Below are 19,216 nucleotides of genomic sequence, written 5' to 3'. Positions count from 1 at the left end.
ACTGGAGGAGAAATGCAGGTTTTGTTCAGTGAGAATCCAAAAGAAACCTGTGACAGCTTAGCTACAGCTCTAGTGAAATTTGCCTTTGAATAATTAATGAGATGAGATCACATTTCACATCAGTCTGACCGCCTGTGTTTACCACTATTTGGCAGTTGACAACATACACTGATATAAATGCATGCAATGACAGATGATGACATGGACTAATGAAATGTGACCAGCTGCTCAGAAAATAGGATGAAACCTTTGACTTTATCAAGTCTAATGGAGTCATATTCACTCTTAGCCTGACCTAATGTAGTAGATCTAATTCTTTGTCCATTATGGGCACGTGGCAAATAAAAGTGACTTTGACTGTGGTGAAAAACATTCCATAACACATCTAGAAACTAAAGGGACAAATGTGCTTCTTATACCTGATGCAAGACTGTGTTAGGCTATATGAAGGCCTGTGCAAAAATGTATTTTTAAAAAGTGGAACATGTGTATAGGGGTCCACAAATATGCACAATAGCAAATCAAATTTTTTTCTGTGTATTTTAGTGCATTAATCACAAAGACAGCTATCCTGCAAACAACACCTGTTTTAAGCCTGACTGAGAATGTTGCAGGGCACAAACACACTCAGGAACAACATTAAAATATGTACCAGCATGTCGCCCTTGCTCAAGGCTACTTATGATAGCCTCTAAATATTTGTGTTTAATAGCAGTCGAGTTCTTTTTGTTGTGAAGTGCAAAATGTATACTCCAAGAGCAAGAGTAAAAGTCTGTGGTTGGTAATATTTACACACTGTCATACAGTGTGTAAATATGTAAATAGTGTTTCTTCTTGTGCTCTCTGTTGACAGGCATTCTGGAGAAACACTGAAATGTACACTTTTGTCAGACTTGGCAATGCAACCCCTGAGTCCATATCTAGTAGTCTAAGTATATTGTTTATTTTAATTAAAGGAGACATTTGTATTATCTCAGAAACATTTAAGTTCACGGGGTCAGATTGTTTCATGGTCCAGGGAATGTTTATTGTCCAGGACATCATACTGCCTCAGGTAACAGCTCTGCAGCTGAACCATGGCCTGACTTCACAATAAAATTACACATTATTATAGTCTGTTGGAAATTAACAGTGCTGTGATTCTTCTATGGATATCTGTTTAGGCTCAAAGTAATAGTTTTAAGTGTAGGCTTAGCTTTGCATTAATTTTAAGTGAAGCAATTCCTCTCACAAGGAGCATTATAACATTTTCTTGGCAACTTGCACCTTATGTCTTATCTCCTCCCATTCTGCGCTCGCACACATTCCTGTCATAAAAGCAATGGGCGGACAGGACCAAACCATCTCACTCTGTGGAGAGTGTGCTGAGAAATGTACTTTTATAAAACTGAATTCATTCATTGAACATTTTGCTAAATATACATGAATACTGGTATTACATGTGTATATCGACGTCTCAGCGTTCGCCGTATTGACATTTTCTCTCAATGATTGTGTGGTGCACAGCTGGGAAACATGTGAACCTTATTCCCAAAGAGTGGACTCTTCCTAACACTGCCATGTTGGATGGAACTGGCTCTGGGCTCTCCGGTGGCTCTACTTCCCAGGAAAGTTTTTAATGTTTTCAGTCTTGGTTGTGTCGCTGCAGCTTTAGCCTTAATTTAAAGAGGAGCGGGACATTTTACTGCATTCCTAAACCGCATACATTTTTGGCACCCCAGTCTTGTGGACTTTCGGGATAAACCGAACCGGTGTAAGGGGGTCGGAGGAAGGCCACGGATGACCGAGGGATTGTTTATGTATTTAAATCTCACGTAACGAGTTAAGAGTCGTGGTATACTTTATAAACTGATAACTCATAATGAGTGGACCTCCGCCGCAACGGCGGCAAACAAATGTCGGTTCGATACTACTGACACCGCAGGAAAATGAACACATTTTCAACCACCTTGGCAGGAAATGCATCGTAAGTTTTCCCCATCAAATTGTTTTATGATTGCTGGCTAAAAGAAAAGCTAATGCAGCTAACTTGTACCGTGTTTCCTGTCCCAAGTCGCCAGATTAAGGCCAGATAAGAGGTGTAATTAGTGTGTTTGTGACCTACACTGGTATGTTGTGATTTCGGAGGTGGCATATGTTTTTTCCTTGGGAAGCATTTGAGACTTCTAAGTGGTGAGATTGGGTTGTTTTGACATACGATGCGACAAGGGAGGGCTGGTACCGAGCGACTGTCCTTAGCGTCCCGTTTGGGACATTGACATTTGGGGCAAGTTTCATTCTAGCCCCAGGCCTTTCCTGGTAACGTTACGCCTTTAACTTGAATCACCCTGATGTTTCTCTGTCACCTAGCCTGCCTGCACTGAGCCTAGCATTGGCAGAGCGGAGTGAATAGTCCATCATCGGAAAGCAGGGCTAAGGAATAATTGTGTACTGGCATTACATAACACAGTTCAGCCTTGGTTGTTTTCGGGAAGTGTGTCCACCGAGAAGAATGTGCCGACCAGACTTCCAGTCCTCCTAATGCAAGACCTGCCAGTCAAATCTGCCGAGATAATAGTGGGAGGGCCCAGTCCCACTGTATGACTTCAGTCAACATGAGTAGTGCACTGTCACGACTTGATATTGTGAGATTGTCTAATATTACGTAACACGTTCAGCCTTCAGCTGACTCATTTTATGTCTTCCGTTTGCACTGTGTCTGTAGCTAGCCCCATGCTCAATAGATCATACTGTAGGTGAGACATTTGTAGCTGCTCCAGTACTGTTAAACCCCAGAGGTACTCTTAGTTCTTCAGTGTTTGATTTCCGTATGGTCTTGCAGAACAGGTTTTCTTATTAGTCAAAACATTTCCACAGGCTGGTACAGCTTCCTTAACCACTCCCTGTACACTCCCTATAAACAGTTTCAGAAGGAAAACTGATGAAAGTACTCAGGGGCATCAGACCAATGCGTGGTTACCTGCCAGTGTATTTTGAATGTTTTCTGTGGCTCACCATTTACAAATAGTTAGCATTTAGATAGCTGTTAGTAATTTCACCTCCAAATTTCTAAGGAAACAATGCAGTGCAGTGAAAAGTACATACACGCCTGCATTCTGTGTGTAAGTGGTTGCATCTGCTGTGTTGTTAGGATTGTCTTATTGTGACCCCTTTGGGCCATAAATGTTGTGTGCATCACCACCACCTGTAAGGTGGTAAGACTTGAACTCTAAACCTGGGTGCTCCTCAGCAATATGTGTTGTTCTTAATTCAGCCAATTTCTTCAACAAGGTGTGCATGTGCTTCAGACTGGGAAATTTTGCATTGGCAGGCTATTAAGTGAGAGCTGCAATACAAGTTTCTGTTTAGCCACAACAATTTCCTTTTTGAAATACCAAAGACACATTTTTTGCCTTGTTTGCTTAGAAGCTTTGGTCTCATGTCTTGCAAATGTGACCCAGTCATATTAGTTGGAAGGAATGACGCACTGTCACCTGTTAGTGCCTTTACAGATAAGACATGTTTTAAAGTCAAGCTGCCTAAGGGTACAGCTGCTGTGCTTAAGGGTACAGAGACATTTCTTTCTCTTTGTCAGTAGAGGTCACCTCATTTCAGTGAATCATTGTTCTTGGCTTGTGAGATAGCTGCATGCACGCACGTTTGCTATGCAAAGCTGCATTTTCTATCCCATGATGCAGTATGCCAGGCCTGTATGTGATCACATGCTAGGATGTCCTGTCTCCTCCTGCTTAATGGGAAAAAAAACAGGTTTTGGAGTGACACCTTTGTGTCCTGTTTTAAACTCTAGTGACAGTGTTCTTCTGGCAATTGTGTCACTCAGCATGTTATAGAGATGTAGAATTGGGCACATTCCTCACAGTCCTATGCTCTGGTGTGTCTGTACACGTCTTTGCATGCAGTGAGAGATAGGAAAAGACAGACGAGTGTGAGAGGGTGATTGGAAAAGACTGACATTGTGTCTCTCCCTGACCAGTCTTAATTAGAATGCCCACCACTGATTTGGTGGTTGACTGAATGATTGTGTATTATGCAGTGTACCTATTATACAGAATATGTAAGAATCACAGAGTCACCTTTATTTTGTGTCTCTGGCTTCTTTCTAAGATGCACCTCTCATAGCTGGCTCTGTGCATCTGAATTAGACTTGATTGATTTTAGCTGTAAATGGCCTGTTTGTATACAGTCTTGGCAAAAAATATTGGCACCCCTGTATTTCTGTCAGATAATTCACCACTTCTCCCAGAAAATTGTTGTGATCACAAATTCTTTGGTATTCTCATGTTTATTTCTTTTGTTTGCATCGGAACAACACAAAAAGCAGAGAAAAACATAGTATAATCAAATCCATTCCACACAGAACTCCAAAAACGGACTGGACAGAATTATTGATGCCTTTTCAAAATCATTAGAAATAGTCATATTTCAAGCATGTGATACTCCTTTAATTTGTAATAAAACTCACCTGTAGCAATCAACAGGTGCTGACAACAGATCAGCATCAAAATGGAGGAAAGTTGACTCAGCCTTTGTGTCCTGTGGATCAAACTGAGCATGTGTCCACTGTGTCCAACATTGTCAAGAAGTTTACAGCCCGTGGCACTGTAGCTAATCTCTGTGGACGAAAGAGAAAAAGATGACAGATTGCGATGAAAGATTGTTTGAATGGTGGATTGAGCAACTTCCAAACAAATTCAAGCTGACCTGCAGGCAAAGGGTGCAACAGTGTAGGCCTGCACTATCCGTTACCATCTGAATTACATGGAAGGCTATGGTGGGAGACCCAGGGGTACCCCACTGCTGACACAGAGCCATAAAAAAAAAGCCAGATTGGAGTTTTCCAAAGCTTACCTGAGGAAGCCACAAACCTTCTGGGAGAATGCCCTGTGGACTGATGAGACTGAAGTAGAGCTTTTTGGTAAACCACATCATTCTACAGTTTTCAGAAAACAAAATGGGGCCTTCAAAGAAAAGAATACAGTCCCTACAATCAAACACAGAGGAGGTTCACTGATGGTTTGGGGTTGCTTTGCTGCTTCAGCCACTGGATGTCTTGACTGTTTGTCTGACATTATGAAATCTGAAGACTACCAATGAGTTCTGGGGCGCAGTGTCAGCAAGTTGGGTCTCCATCAGAAGTCATGGTTCTTACAGCAGGACGGTGGCCCAAAGCATTAGTCAAAAAGCACCCAGGAATTCCGACAATGCACTGGAGAGTTGATGAGTCCAGATCTAAATCCCACAGAGCACCTGTGGAGAGATCTCAGAACAGCAGCTGGGAGAAGGAACCCTTCAAATCTGAGAGACCTGGAGCAGTTGACAAAAGAAGAGTGGTCCAAAATTCCAGTAGAGAAGGTGTAGGAAACTCACTGACGGTTACAGGAAGCAGTTGATTTTCATTTATTTTGTCCAAAGGATTAAGTTGAAGTTGTCAGTAATTCTTTCCAGCCCATTTTTGGAGTTCTGCATGGAATGTGTCAGATTTGGCTTTTTTTTCCTGCTTGTTTTGTTCCAATGCAAACAAAAGAAATAAAAATGAGAATATCAAAGAATTTGTGATCACAACAGTTTTTTTTTGGAAAAGGGGTGCATCATCTGACAGAAATGCAGGAGTGCCACTATTTTTGGCCAAAACTGTACTAGCTAGGTTTATGAAAGTATTATGCTCTCCTTGCCTGTTTGGCTGATTTTATGGTTTGGGTTAAGGCAGTGCAGAAGGAGATAGAGAGGCCAACATATTTTTTTTACACCACATTAACTAAGTAGTTGTGTTTAGTATTGTTACTCTCATAACATAGAAATCAAATTGGCCACACAACATGTTTTTACATCTCTTTCTTGTCTGGTTGACTTGGGTTGCATCTACAAAACCTTAGCCACCTCTAAAAATGGCAAGAACTCATACATTATATACAAAGTGTTTGACAATTTTAACAGCTTGTTTTAGCATTTTTATGTTCTTATGTGGCTAGTAGCTTCTTTTTTGTAACAGAAAGGTGCACATAACACAGATTTAGGAAGTTACCTAAGCTTTTAATGAAACAACCTGAATTACACACAAGTATTTCAACCTGCATGCACCTTTTATATTCACAGGTACTTATACAATAGTCTTACTCAGTGGTTTTACTCATTGGTATTCCTTGTGCTGCTTTCACCATCAGCAACACTGACTAGGCAAAAGGTGGAAGGGGTCCTGTGTGTGTGTGTGTGTGTGTGTGTGTGTGTGTGTGTGTGTGTGTGTGTGGGGAGACTGCCCGATCAGCAGTCCCATCCTACAGGAAGTCTCGTGGTCAGCCCCCTCTGGTGATTTGTGCTAGAGAAGTAGAACATGACTCCTCCTCGCCTCCCCTTGTCTAATTTTCTCTCCTTCCTTTCTCATTTTTAGTCTCCTCTTTTATGCCATCTGTCCTCATCCCTCAAGCCTGTTCTGCATCTCTTCCTTGACATCTTCTCTCATGATTCCCTTCTTTCTCACATCTCCTTTTCTCCCTCTTCTTTTATACACTGTCTGTCTGTGTCAGCCACCTCTTCTGTTTCTTTTTCCCTTCACCACCTTTTACTTACTTCCTCTTTGGGAAACTTTCTGAAGAGGTGTTGTAAAGAGGTGTAAATTTGCCTAATTTGTGCCAGGGTGGAACAGCTTGACCAGTGGATGATATTCAAAATATAGTTTCTTTCTGCAAGAACACAGTCTAATTATGTGTATTGTTGATATGTGAACATCTCATCTCATTTTCCATACCGCTTAGTCCCGAACGGGGTCGCGGGGGCCAATCCCAGCTTGCATCTGGCGAAAGGCAGTGTACACCCTGGACAGGACGCAGGGCCAACACACTGAACAACCACACATTCACTCCTACGGGAAATTTAGAGTCACCAATCAACCTAAGCCGCATGTCTTTGGACATTGGGAGGAAGCCGGAGTACCCGGAGAGAACCCACGCAAGCACAGGGAGAACATGCAAACTCCACACAGAAAGGTTGCGAACCCGGAACTTTCTCACTGTGAGGCAACGGCGCTACCCACTGCGCCACCGTGGTGTCCTATATGTGAACATATATTTCAAAAATTTTCAGTGCTGTGCTTTCGCATCTAATTATTAATGTTTTCCTTATTTAATAGACGGTTAGATATCAACCACGCCTTTGAGGTCATTATTTACTTTCAGAAACTAGTGTTTTCACATTCAGTCACAGGTTAAAGTAATTTCATTCTTTTCCACTTAGCTCATCACAGAGTCTCTGTTTCTGTCCTATGTAACCTGTCTGCTTTCCTTCATTACTTGTTTGGTCACATTTTTGTCACACTTGTGACATTTGTGCTTTTAAAACTTGTGATTTCACAAGGAAGAAGTGTTTTCAGTATTACATCATATACCGTATGATGTCATTAGCTTTGACTTCTTCCTGATCAAAGTTACATAGGCTCCTTACAGTCTTGAATTATTTAGTTAATGTAGGTTGCTGTAGGCTTCAGAGAGTCCAGCTTTACATTGATGAGTAAGAACAAAGTGTGGTACTCTGGTTTCTTTGTGTTTGCAACTGTGCAGACTGTGTGCTGCTGAATGGGTGATCGTTGTGACTCAGGTAAGTGTGCGTGTATGAAACTGAGTGTGTTTGAGAACAAGTGCCTAAGAGAGAATTCTTTTATTTGGGAGAGAGCAATCAAGCATAGACAGAGCTCGACTCTCTGCAGCCTTTGGCCCTGTCAAGAACAGTCAGCACTCCATGGGAAGAGAAACCCCAGCAAGACATCACAGCCTGGGCACTGTTGCAGAGAAATTCCACTATAAAGTGGAATTCCTGTTATTCTTTGGATCTTAGATATTGCCGATCTGCATCCAAACAGTCAAGACCTGTCAAACTGCCAACAGACACAATGCTTGTATAACTACGAGTTAAAAATATCTTGTAGATGTGATGCTGAAAGACAAATGGCCTCTCTCAGGACATATTTTACTGCGTGTTAATACTGTAATGATGTAGTTGGACGGTTTGAGGTGGGGACTGGCCTATACACTTAAAACCAGTCTTATGATGAATGCAGCTGAGGCTGTAGGATAGTACACCTGGGATGTTCTACACCATCAAGTCATACAGCTTACAAATACTATGATGTAATGGTTCCTCTGCATGTGCGTGTATCAAGCTGCTGTCTCATGTTGTAATGGTTCCTCTGCATGTGCGTGTAGCGATCTGCTGTCTCATGCAGGCTTTGTTGTGTGCACTTTAATATTAGTCATGCAACAGGTTGTGCTGGCCACTACTACTAGTTTTTCAGCCATGTCCTTTAACCTCCATGGCTGTGTAACCCATTTAGCCACCTTTCTATATGAAGAACTGCAGTGTATGGGCTTATTTATTCTGGTAGACACCCTTATGATTATTTCAGTCCTGCTTATGTTTTGGATGAACCATCATTGAGAAGTAGTGCCAATGAAGACCCAGAGATGACTATGATGTTAAAAAGCTTTTTCTGTTAGACCAGAGTCAGTCACTACTTTTGTCTAGTAGCTTGTATAAGCAAGACCAAACCTTAAGTTGTTTAATAGTCTGCCATTTTGTGCAGTTCTTCTAGCTTCCCAGCAGTGACTGTACATCTTAAAAGCAAGACACTGAACACCATTTAGTCCTAACGACCCACAAAAAAGCATAGCATCAGTGTATTGGGAATCTGACAAGTGGCCCTTTTCATCTGAAGAACACTTTCTGGGAATTTTGCATTTTGACTGCAAGAGCGGTGTTTCCGTTTTGGTTCCTTGGTTTTAGTTCCTTCACCAAGAAAGTTCCTGCTTTCAGATGGTTTAGGAACTTTTACTGTGGAGTTTATTTTACCCCGCAGTACTCAGTCACACTGTAAGCAAACACAGATTATTCCTAGTATCAATATTAGATCTGAAGACAGGAATTTCTCCTGATGCTGATGATGTATAACCTGCAGCTGTACTGTAAGCTGATATCTGAGTCAAAAAAAATGAGTAAGATGAAAAGACACAAAGTGTAAAAGCACATGCATAACTACACAAAGGCTTTGTGAGTTGTCTCAGTGCATGCAAAGAGTCCTGAAATTGCGAAGGTGAAAATGTTAATTAGGCATTTCCCTTGCTTTCATCTGTGTGGTAATGGCTGTGAACCTCGACCCTTGTGAATAAATTCCTTCAGCAGCCTGTAAAACTACTGGAAGTCTCATTCTGTCTTATGCATTACTGTGTGTGTGTGTGTGTGTGTGTGAGAGAGAGAGAGAGAGAGAGAGAAGTTTAGTCTTTTCCCCTCAGGGATAATGTAACATTTAACAGTTAAGTCTTAAATGTTAACATCTTAAAATGGAAGTTGATATGGGGCTAGATTCAAAAATTCATATACACAATTGTGCAAAATACAAGCAGAATGGTTTATTTTTGTCAGTTTCTGTCTTAACTTTAAAGCTACTCTACCTAATTTCTTTTCAGATGACAGGGTCTGGTTAGATGTAAAACAGACTTACCAGAAACCACTCCTTACTGCTCTTTGCCCATCCCTTCCTGTTTTACAAAGCATCGATGTGAGCATGAAGTCTGTTTGAGACAAACAACAAAATACAGCCTTCAGTCTGAAGCTAACATTAGACTAATGAGAGCAGGTCAGTCCAGTAGAACATGGATTACTGCCTGTGTGATGCAAAGCACTAACATTACACAACACTTGAGTTACTGCCAAATTAAAATCATTTTAATTCAATACAAAGGTAGAATCATGACCATGTTAGGTTGCTGATGTCACCATGGAAGATGCTACATTGGAGTGTTGAGGTGTTTTTTTTTGCGCAGTGGGTGAGGGGTGGGGGGGGGGGGGGGGGGGCTCACTTTTAATATAGCTTCAGTCCTTGGAGGATAATGCGCTTCCAGAGGCTTTCCAATGCGAACATACATAACCATTGTAATCCACTTTGCATCCATAGTTTAGGATGGTTTGTATTCTTGATCACTTCCTTTTAGGTGCACACATGGTGTCACTAGCATTACAACTGTCTTTTTAAACTCATTCTGTGATACAACATGATGATTCAGTGTAGACGAGTCATTTTTCTGTGTGGCTTATCAGACATTTAGCATTGAAGGACTCTTTTCTGACACCTGCAGGGTAGAGCGATGTGACCCTTACAGTGGCACATTGTATTTTCATGCTGCCCATCAATCACTTACAGCAGAGAAAGCATGCAGAAAATAATCTCATGAAAAATATTTTGTTGGGGGGATTTGTGTGTCACTTTGGTGCTGTGTTTTAAAATTGCTCATTTGTGAATCAATGCCATTTTTGAAATAGACAGAGTCAAGCTCAGCCAGGATCTTTGAGCAGCTATCTTTAGGGGAGGTGACAGTGGTGAGGTGGGTAGAGTAGTCGTCTCACAACCGGAAGGCTGAAGGTTTGAATCTTGGTGCCTGTAGTCCACATGTCGAAGTGTCCTTGGGCAAGACACTGAACCCTCTCGTTGCCCATGATGGTGGCGCGTATGCATGCAGTGGCCCGGGGCCCTCGGCTCCAACCATAATTTTGTTGTACATGTCACAATGTTATAATGACAATAAATAAAGCTTCTTCATCATGCCACAGATAAAAGTGTTGGCAAGTCCACAACTTAAGTGTTGTTCTGAAATTATTCCTGGCTTTACACGCTGTCCCAACAGCACCACAGAAAGTACCTTTATTGATCTCTCATTGTTTTCCATTTACTCTTACATATCTCTGTTTCTGCAAAGATGCCAAAACAACAATTTCCCATGGTAGGAATTCCTTAGGTGGATAATGAGATATAAGTTAGAGTGAGAGTTATGTCATTACTTAGAGTTTCTGCCTACAAAGCAACTGATGAGGTCAATATAAAGCAGTTTCCAAATTTGCTGCCTATCTAGTACTTTTTAAATTTTAGGCTGGAGAACATAACACTGAGGAGGCAGGCATGACTAAATTTGGATTTGGAAAGAACTCATTATTGGCTCCCTGTTAAATGTGTTTTTTTTTTCCTCCCATGTTTGAGGCTGCTGTGCTCTTACTATGTGGGTTGGCAGAATAATTTACATTGTACTCTTTAAAACAAACAGGCCTGTCACACCACTGCTGTACCTAAAGCATTGCAGCTCATAGATCTTGAGCTTTGCAAATTTTGGCTTTATGGATATACAAAAGAAAAAGTAAAGAATGGCGGTGTGGTTTAGAGCTACCTTGACTTAGAAAAACACTCAAAGCAGTGTCCATTTGCAATTCACAAGCGGCATCAGCTGATGTGAGCCATGCCTCCCAAAAAGGAGATCTCAGAATACCTACGATTAGTTGTCGATTTGCATGTAGCTGGAAAGGGTTACAGAGTCATCTCAGACTTTAACTATGGAATGAAGAGTATCTATACACATTGCCTATAAATGGAGACAGTTTGGTACTGTGGCTACTCTCCATAGAAGTGGACACCCAGCCAAGATCACTCAGAAAGCACAATGCAGAATGCTCAATGAAGTAAAAAAGAACCATAGATAACAGCTAAAGGCTTGAAGGATTCATTGGAGTTGGTTAGCATTTCTGCTCATGACTCCCCAAAATGCAAAATGTGGAATAGGCAGGGTATCCGTAGCAGGACACTATGGAAGAAGCCATTGCTCTCCCAAGACAACATTGCAGCACACCTGAAGTTTGCCAAAGGCCACCTTGTCATTCTACAACACCATAGGGAAAATGTCCTGTGGACAGATAAAATGAAGGTAGCATTGTTTGGGAATCACACACAGCACTGTATTGCATAAAAAGATTTGTGTACCAACATCAAAAACATCATCCCAACAGTGAAGTATGGTGGAGGCAACGTCATGATTTGAGGCTGCTTTGCTGCCTCTGCACCTGGACCGCTTGTCATTGTGGAGGGGAAAATTAATTTGCAAGTTTATTAAGGCATCCTACAGGATAATGTCAGGGTGGCCGTCTGCAAGCTGAAGCTCAGAACAAGCTGGGTGATACAGCAGGACAACGACCCTAAACATCGAAGTAAATCTACTACGGGATGGCTTCGGAGACACAGAATCTGCCTTTTGGAGCGGCCCAGTCAGAGCCCAGACCTCACCCGAATAGAGATGCTGTGGTATGAGCTCAGTAGCCACGTTCACACCAGACGTCCTAAGAATGTGGCTGAGCTGAAGTAGCTCTGCCAGGAAGAATGATGCAAAATTCCTCCTGAACATTGTGCGGCTCTAATCCACAGCTACAGAAAGTGCTCGCTTGAGGTTATTGCTGCCAAAGGTGGTAAAACCAGTTATTAAAAGACTGATGCCATTACTTTTTACACCATCATTTTGTATGTTTAATGGGTGTGTTCAATAGAGGCACAAAAGATCATGACTGTTTGTGTTTTATCATCTTAGAAATATTGTTTGTTGATCATATCACATTTCATCACCAATTTAGGCAGAAAAACAGGAAATTGCAAACAGTGCCATTACTTTTCCTGTGACTGTCAATATTCCATTAGCTCACAGAGAACCCCAAAGTAATATGTTAGTTATATTAGTTTTATAGGAAACAAGCTGTTGTTTTCTGTCTAAGGACTGGATTTTATTTTACTCTCCATGTAGCTTTACAAGCTTAAAATGCATACATGGCTGCTAAAGGCATTCTGTTTATGTAGTGTCCATTAAGCAACACTGTGACTCCCTTTTTTGCCACCCCCTCCCTCGTTGCAGTCATTGTCTGCAGCAGTGGTCCAGGTGTTCACAGCAGACAGGAACTCCAGCTGGAACAAGAAATGCTGTGGGGTGGCCTGTCTGGTCAAAGACAACCCCCAACGATCCTACTTCATCAGGGTCTTTGACATCAGGGTAGGTAGATCCCAAGGACATAGCAAGTCTGCACACTGATGATTGTACCTTTGTGGTTCAACACTGCAGTAGTAGCTGGCTGTGGCAGAAGACCAGATGATTGTACTCACCATAATGAATATTAGCGGTGGTGTCCCACTGTTCGATATTCATTATGACCTTATTTTTATAGATGCACAGTTGAATCTGTGGGACATCTATTCGTTAAAGGCCTATAGCACTTGCTGTCTGCTGTAGTAGCTGATACATAATCCATGTGCTCTTTATTCCACACTGTCTTTGTGTTGTTTCTACAGGATGGTAAGGTGATGTTTGAACAGGAACTGTACACCAACTTCAGCGTCCAATCTCCCAAACCATTCTTCATCACATTTGCTGGAGATGTGAGTTGACCTCTGTATACATTCTCACATTCCTTGGTTTTTAATTAATGTATTAGTTTAACTTGAATTTCTTGTTAATTAGTATCTGTTAATGAAAAAGCGTCAGCACCAGTGTTTGCCTCTCCTCCTGTTTTGTTTTCCCCCATTGATTTTTACATTAGAGTCTTCAAACAAACCTAATGTGCTCATTAAAACTTAGCAGGTCATGTCACAGTACTTGAAAGACATTTCCACTGTCATCTAATGATGAAAAACATTCTGCCAGCTGTACAGTAAAGTAAATTTTTCCTGTTTTACAAGGTGTGACTTCTTTTCATCAAGCAAACAGAGTTCGTGCCTGGCATATTGCAAACACGGCACACCTACTCTGACAAACGCATACCGGGCCTTGCAGGTCAAACTGTTGCTTTGTGAATTCAAAAAGCAAACATTTGACAAAATTTGGTTCTTAATACATTTTAAATAGATTTGGATTCAGAGCCAGTTCTTAATGCCCTCCCCTAGACAAATATCCACAAAACAATTGATTTGTATGTGTGTTTACAGACATGCCAAGTGGCTCTGAACTTTGCCAATGAGGAGGAGACCAAGCGTTTCCAAGGTCAAGTGACAGACCTAATGGGGAAAAGACAGAGGAAAACTGGTACCAACTCACTGCTGCTGCCCACTTGCCGACATACCTACCCCCTGACATAACACACTAAAAAAAAAAAAGAAATGTTTAGGATATGTTTATCTTGTGTCCACAGTAATTGAGCTTTCTGAACTTACTCCACATCAAGCCATGTTTTTACAAGGATGCAAAAAGTATCCTACAAATGTAGCAACAAGGAGTCATTTTGGAATGGTTGCCTGGCTTGTGTGTCTTTAAAGATGCAGTAAGAGCTGGATGACTTGACTAGTATGGGCACAAGATCAAATTCATTTGTAAACATGTCTTTTTTTTTTTTTAACAGCGCTCAACCACACAGAACTGGGCAAAATAGTCTAGATATCAGTACATAAACAGAATTCATTTTGAGGCACTGATATGATGTTTATTTTCAATGAAATGATTTCTATTCCAGTTGAGACATTTGTTTAGGGCCTGGCCTTTTGTATCTGCTAAAATGAAAGTGTCTTTTACCAGAGTACTGAAAAAGATTTTTCTTTTTTACGTTTTTGCCTGGGTCTGTGTACTACCCGCTCCATGCTTCTTCTCCTGATCTCTTCACAGTTCTTAGAACCATTGCTAACTCAATTTTCAAACCTGTCAGTCTGCAAACTTTCCTTCAGTTTCAGCCTGATCAAAATTCTGTGACATAGCTTTTATAAAAAGACATGCTACTCATTCATCTTAACTAAATTTGGTGCTGTGATGCATCACAACTCGGCACTCAGGCAGCTGAAAAGATTATGATGACTGACCCAAGGGGGGCAGTGTAGTGTCAGGTTAAAATAAACGGAAAAATATATCGATTAGTTGTGAGGACTTAATCCCTCTGTCACCGCATTCTCAGTGTTAGTTTGTCATGAATTGAACACAGTGATTTATGTCAGATGACATTTGTCAGCATTTAGCCTTTAAAGTGTTTTTTATTAGTTAAAATACACAAATAGCACCCCAGAAATGTATTTTGGTCCAAATCAAAAGTGTGCTCATAACCTTTACACCCACAGCTATACTTTGGGATTGCAAAGTATGTCCTGTATTATACCTTTTGTCTTATATCTGTTGAAGGAAATAAGCTCTGAATGTTTGTTCATCTGACCATTCTGAGGATTCCAATTAAAATACAACATTAATGCAGAGCTGAACAGATGCATTCTTAAACAAGTTATTGGCACTCAGTCCTTGCCTTTCTTTATCGCTTGCTTGACTAAGACTGTGTGTCTTTCTTCTTCCACCCCTCTGGGTCATCTCCTGACCTTTCCAATGGATCGTTTTCTATCATCTTTTCCCCTCCAGCCCTCTGTATTGGGTGCCTTCTCTTACCTACAGGACTTCTCCTGTTTTGACCTCGAGCCATTAGAATTTTGCAGGGTGTATGTGTGTCTGCAATATCATTAATGTATAGTATTTATATAGTTTATACAACTATATATGAGTAAGAAAGAGAGGTATATGTATTGGCCTCTAGAGAGTTTGGTGTTTTGCACCACTGAATTTGTGTGGATACAATGCTAGCTGCCATATGTGTCTGTGTATATGAGCTTGTCTGATTAACACACTTAACAAAACATTTTACCTGGCAGTTTTTCCCAGTAACTTTCCTTTCTGTGCAGCACACAACCCTGCCGAGTACTATGCTTAAAATCCAACACACAATCTTCTCTTCCTACATCAGCCCTCTCGCACACCCCACACCTTCTCTCTAACTCACCCCACTACTTAGCACAGGATTGTAATGATGTCATTTGTCTGTGTGTTCACAGAGAAGAGACGCGACCCTCAGAATGGTATGTTTTCCATTATTTTCTGTTAACAACTTCAGAAAAGATCAGAGGAGAAATGTAAAACCAGAGTCTGACTTGAGTTGATGATGATGATGATGACACTTTATTACAGACTCAAGGTCCAAGTTCAAAAACAAATAAAAGCAATAAAAGAACAGTTTAAAAACGAAACAATAAAAACAGAAAATACATAAAAACGAGAGCACAAGAACACCCATAAAACTACTGCCCCTTTAAAAGTTCCAGAGAACAGAAGTAAAACGCAGAGAACCGAAGTAAAACGCATGTCACTGTGTGCAACATTAGTCAACAATAAAATGATATGATTTTTTGAACCATTCAAGCGACAAATAAATTTAAACATCAGGTTTCTTAAAACAGTGGAAAATGTACTAATTCGAGATGACACAAACAATTCGCTAGCACTCGTCCATCTATGCTTTCTCAATAATATCCTTAGGGCGTCGTTGTAAGCTACTGACAGTTTCTGAAGACTGCCCTTTTTATAATTACACCACAGATGAGCAGTGTACAAGGAAGTACAATACGCTTTAAACAAAGCCAGTTTTACTCCCACGGAGCATGCACCAAATTTCCGTGCCAGTATATTAGCTTGTACATATAACATGCGGCACTGCCGATATATATCCACGTCATCAGACAAACAATCATTAATGACATGACCCAAATACTTAACTTCACTGCACACAGTTAAAATATTATCAGATAACTTAAAAGAAGGAAATACAAGGGACCTGTCCTCGTTTGTACGGCATATCATAATGACACTTTTGACAGCATTATACTTGACATCGTGACGTTCCCCAAACACTGAGCACACATTCAAGAGCTGCTGAAGACCTGCTGAGCTGGGACTAAAAATCCCATGCTTTCAGTTGGATGGTGCTGAAAGCATTTATGTCGCTTTTGGGTTTCAGGATCACTCAGATTTTTGTTTTATTTGGCAACAATTCAGGATTGTATTTCTTTTCCTATACAGTGTGGAAAGTGTAACACACATAGCATTTCTTATTCCTTATAGAAACATCAGCATATGGCATCAATGAAGAAAAAAATGAACATATAGATTTTACAAAAACAGTAGGGTACTGTTCCTACTTTAAACTAAATCAACAACTGTGTACAAACTATGTATGTACATTGTCTAGTAAAAAGGACCTGTGTCCTATTTCTACACCACACACAAATTCCAAGCAGGTTTTGAGTATGCAACGTGTTTACATTAGAAAAGTGAACAAATAAATTGTACTCTAAACAGCCAGTGTCCACAATAAAACCCTTAACTTATAAATGTGCTGTGGTTTGACACTGTTGTCCCACAATGCAATACACAATGGAAATAGAGGAGCTCCTTATAATTGGAAAAGCTAATTGTGGATATTGATGAAAAAGATCCAGGAACCGCTCAAAAAAAACACCAATAGTCCTTTGAAAAAAACATGATTCTACCTCATGCAGTTAAATTGGCAGCAGCATTTTATAATCACAATATTTGGTATGTTTCAGTGATATATAATCTTGTGATATTTCTAGATACCAACTACAAAGCTGCTGTATATGCAATGACAAATACTGGGTAGTATAGAATTGGGACATAGCTATTGTCGATTCTGCTTCTTATTTTTCATCTTACTCTTTACTGCGGTGTGTTTCTAAGGGATTGAGGCTTCAGAAGAGAAGAATTTGCCCAGTTGATGATTATGATGACAGTGTGATTACATGCTGTCTAAAATAATATTACAGTGCCACGTAGTAACGTCTTAACCTGCACACTTCTACTGGCACTTCATGGTCTCACCCAGCTACTGATTCTGCTCAGATGGAACAGATGGAATAATTTGTGGATATGCACACTTTTGTTTTTGGACATATTGTACAAAACACAGCCTACTTTGAGACTGTAGGGGTGGAAAATGAACCAGTTTTGGACTGACAGGCAGCGTGATTTGACCTGCTGGCTTAGTATCTGTGTATGTGCCTGTGCTTGCAGCCATGCACAGGTCTTCACTACTCAGATGACTCTGTGTATGTGCCTGTGCTTGCAGCCACGCACAGGTCTTCTACATTTCAGCATTTTGCTTAAATATGGGTAACTGGCACTGGTTCACATCTGGTCAGATGCCATTTATACTCATCTATGATGTAGCTAAACCTACACAGACAAAATGTTTGGTGCTGATGGTTGACTTTGAGTTGGTGTTTGTAGTTTAAAAAAAATCACCAGTTGAAAGGAGAATTAAGTGTTCTTTAAAAACAGTGTGATCCATGTACTGGTGTCCAGTTATGCTATCGGGCAGAAATGTTTATACCAGTTTTCGTTATCCTGGATTTGTCATTCATGGTTTCTAAACAAGTGCACCTGGGTTCTGTGATTTGGTTCAATTCCAGAGGAAGTGATCCTTGTCCTCCCACAGGAATATCTTTTTCTCCATTTGTCTCACTCTGCCTTCCATTACTGCTTCATATCTTTGTTACTGTCTGATTTACTCCAGTCTTTCTTTTCTCCTGCTGCCCTTTCTAGCTTTATCCTCTGCTCTTCATTTAATCTGTCTTAATTTTCCTCCTTTCGCTGTCTTTCTCAAACTGTCTTGATTGCCCTGCCTTTTCTCACTCTTTCTCTCACAGATTCACCATGTTTTAGAAACCCCTGAGATTAACACGGGATTAATCGTTACATAAAATCCAGCACTAAATCCAGAATTTACTGGGATTAGATCCATTTGGATGTTTTTGTAGGGAATGAGAGGAGATAGTGGAGGAGGGTGGAGAAATGGTCACATCAAGATAACCCAAGCATGATAATCTAAAAGTGCACCCTGCTGAGATGAAAAGTCAGGGGAAGGATTGCAAAATATGTAGAACTCAGACCGACAGATGCAAGAGAGGACCAGAAATTTGGTGTCTAATTTGCACAAAAAAATATTTGTAGGAGGAAGTTTGGCTGTTGGCTGCCTCTTTCCTTGCTTACATTGCTGGATGTCTGCCTTCACAGCTTACTTCTGTAAACTCCATCAGATGTCTAATAAGGATATTAATTCAGTAAATGGAGACTGCTGCACCAAGTCCATCACAAGTTGACTTGTTTATTGTGGTGGTCTGATGTTTTGGTCGTGCTTTGGAGAGCTTGAGGTTCGTCTTCGCATTCAGATTTTAGGAAATACTGGAATTGACTCTAAACACAAGACAACAAAGGGTACTGTGCTTAGTTTAAGAGGAAGTTGTTCTTTTGGGAATGAAGACTTTCTTTGATGTGATACATCCATCAGAATCTATACTGTATATTTATGGTCATTTCTTTCTTGACTGAGAAAGAAGACTTCTCACCTGTCTGGTGCCGGTACATGGTTGTTTCTGACACACAAATCTTCATTCACATCATTTTTCAACCAGATTCTTCCTCAGTTTCTCTATCTGAGCTTGTTACCATACTGCTCATGCTCAGCCATCAGTTACAATGATGTTCTGCACCACTTTCCTGTCTACTCCCTCTGAGGAACTTAATTGTGAGGGTGGTAGAGGAGGAGGAGCAGCAGCTGCTGC

General features: G+C 40.7%; 1 protein-coding gene across 1 annotated transcript in view; it reads left to right on the top strand.

Moving 5' to 3' along the window:
• The first annotated feature begins 1,478 nt into the window (after nucleotides 1-1,478).
• LOC109959795 (neural Wiskott-Aldrich syndrome protein-like) overlaps nucleotides 1,479-19,216 on the top strand; it is a 26,690-nt gene continuing 8,952 nt past the window's right edge. Inside the window, exons 1-5 of the mRNA XM_020599444.1 lie at nucleotides 1,479-1,966; nucleotides 12,702-12,836; nucleotides 13,133-13,219; nucleotides 13,766-13,862; nucleotides 15,635-15,658. Coding sequence (XP_020455100.1) covers nucleotides 1,862-1,966; nucleotides 12,702-12,836; nucleotides 13,133-13,219; nucleotides 13,766-13,862; nucleotides 15,635-15,658 — 448 coding nt within the window. The 5' untranslated portion in view covers nucleotides 1,479-1,861. The remainder of the gene's footprint in view (nucleotides 1,967-12,701; nucleotides 12,837-13,132; nucleotides 13,220-13,765; nucleotides 13,863-15,634; nucleotides 15,659-19,216) is intronic.

Source organism: Monopterus albus, unplaced genomic scaffold, assembly GCF_001952655.1.
Source record: "Monopterus albus unplaced genomic scaffold, M_albus_1.0 scaffold41.1, whole genome shotgun sequence".
Classification (NCBI taxonomy): domain Eukaryota; kingdom Metazoa; phylum Chordata; class Actinopteri; order Synbranchiformes; family Synbranchidae; genus Monopterus; species Monopterus albus.
This window is presented reverse-complemented; position numbering and strand designations above follow the sequence as displayed.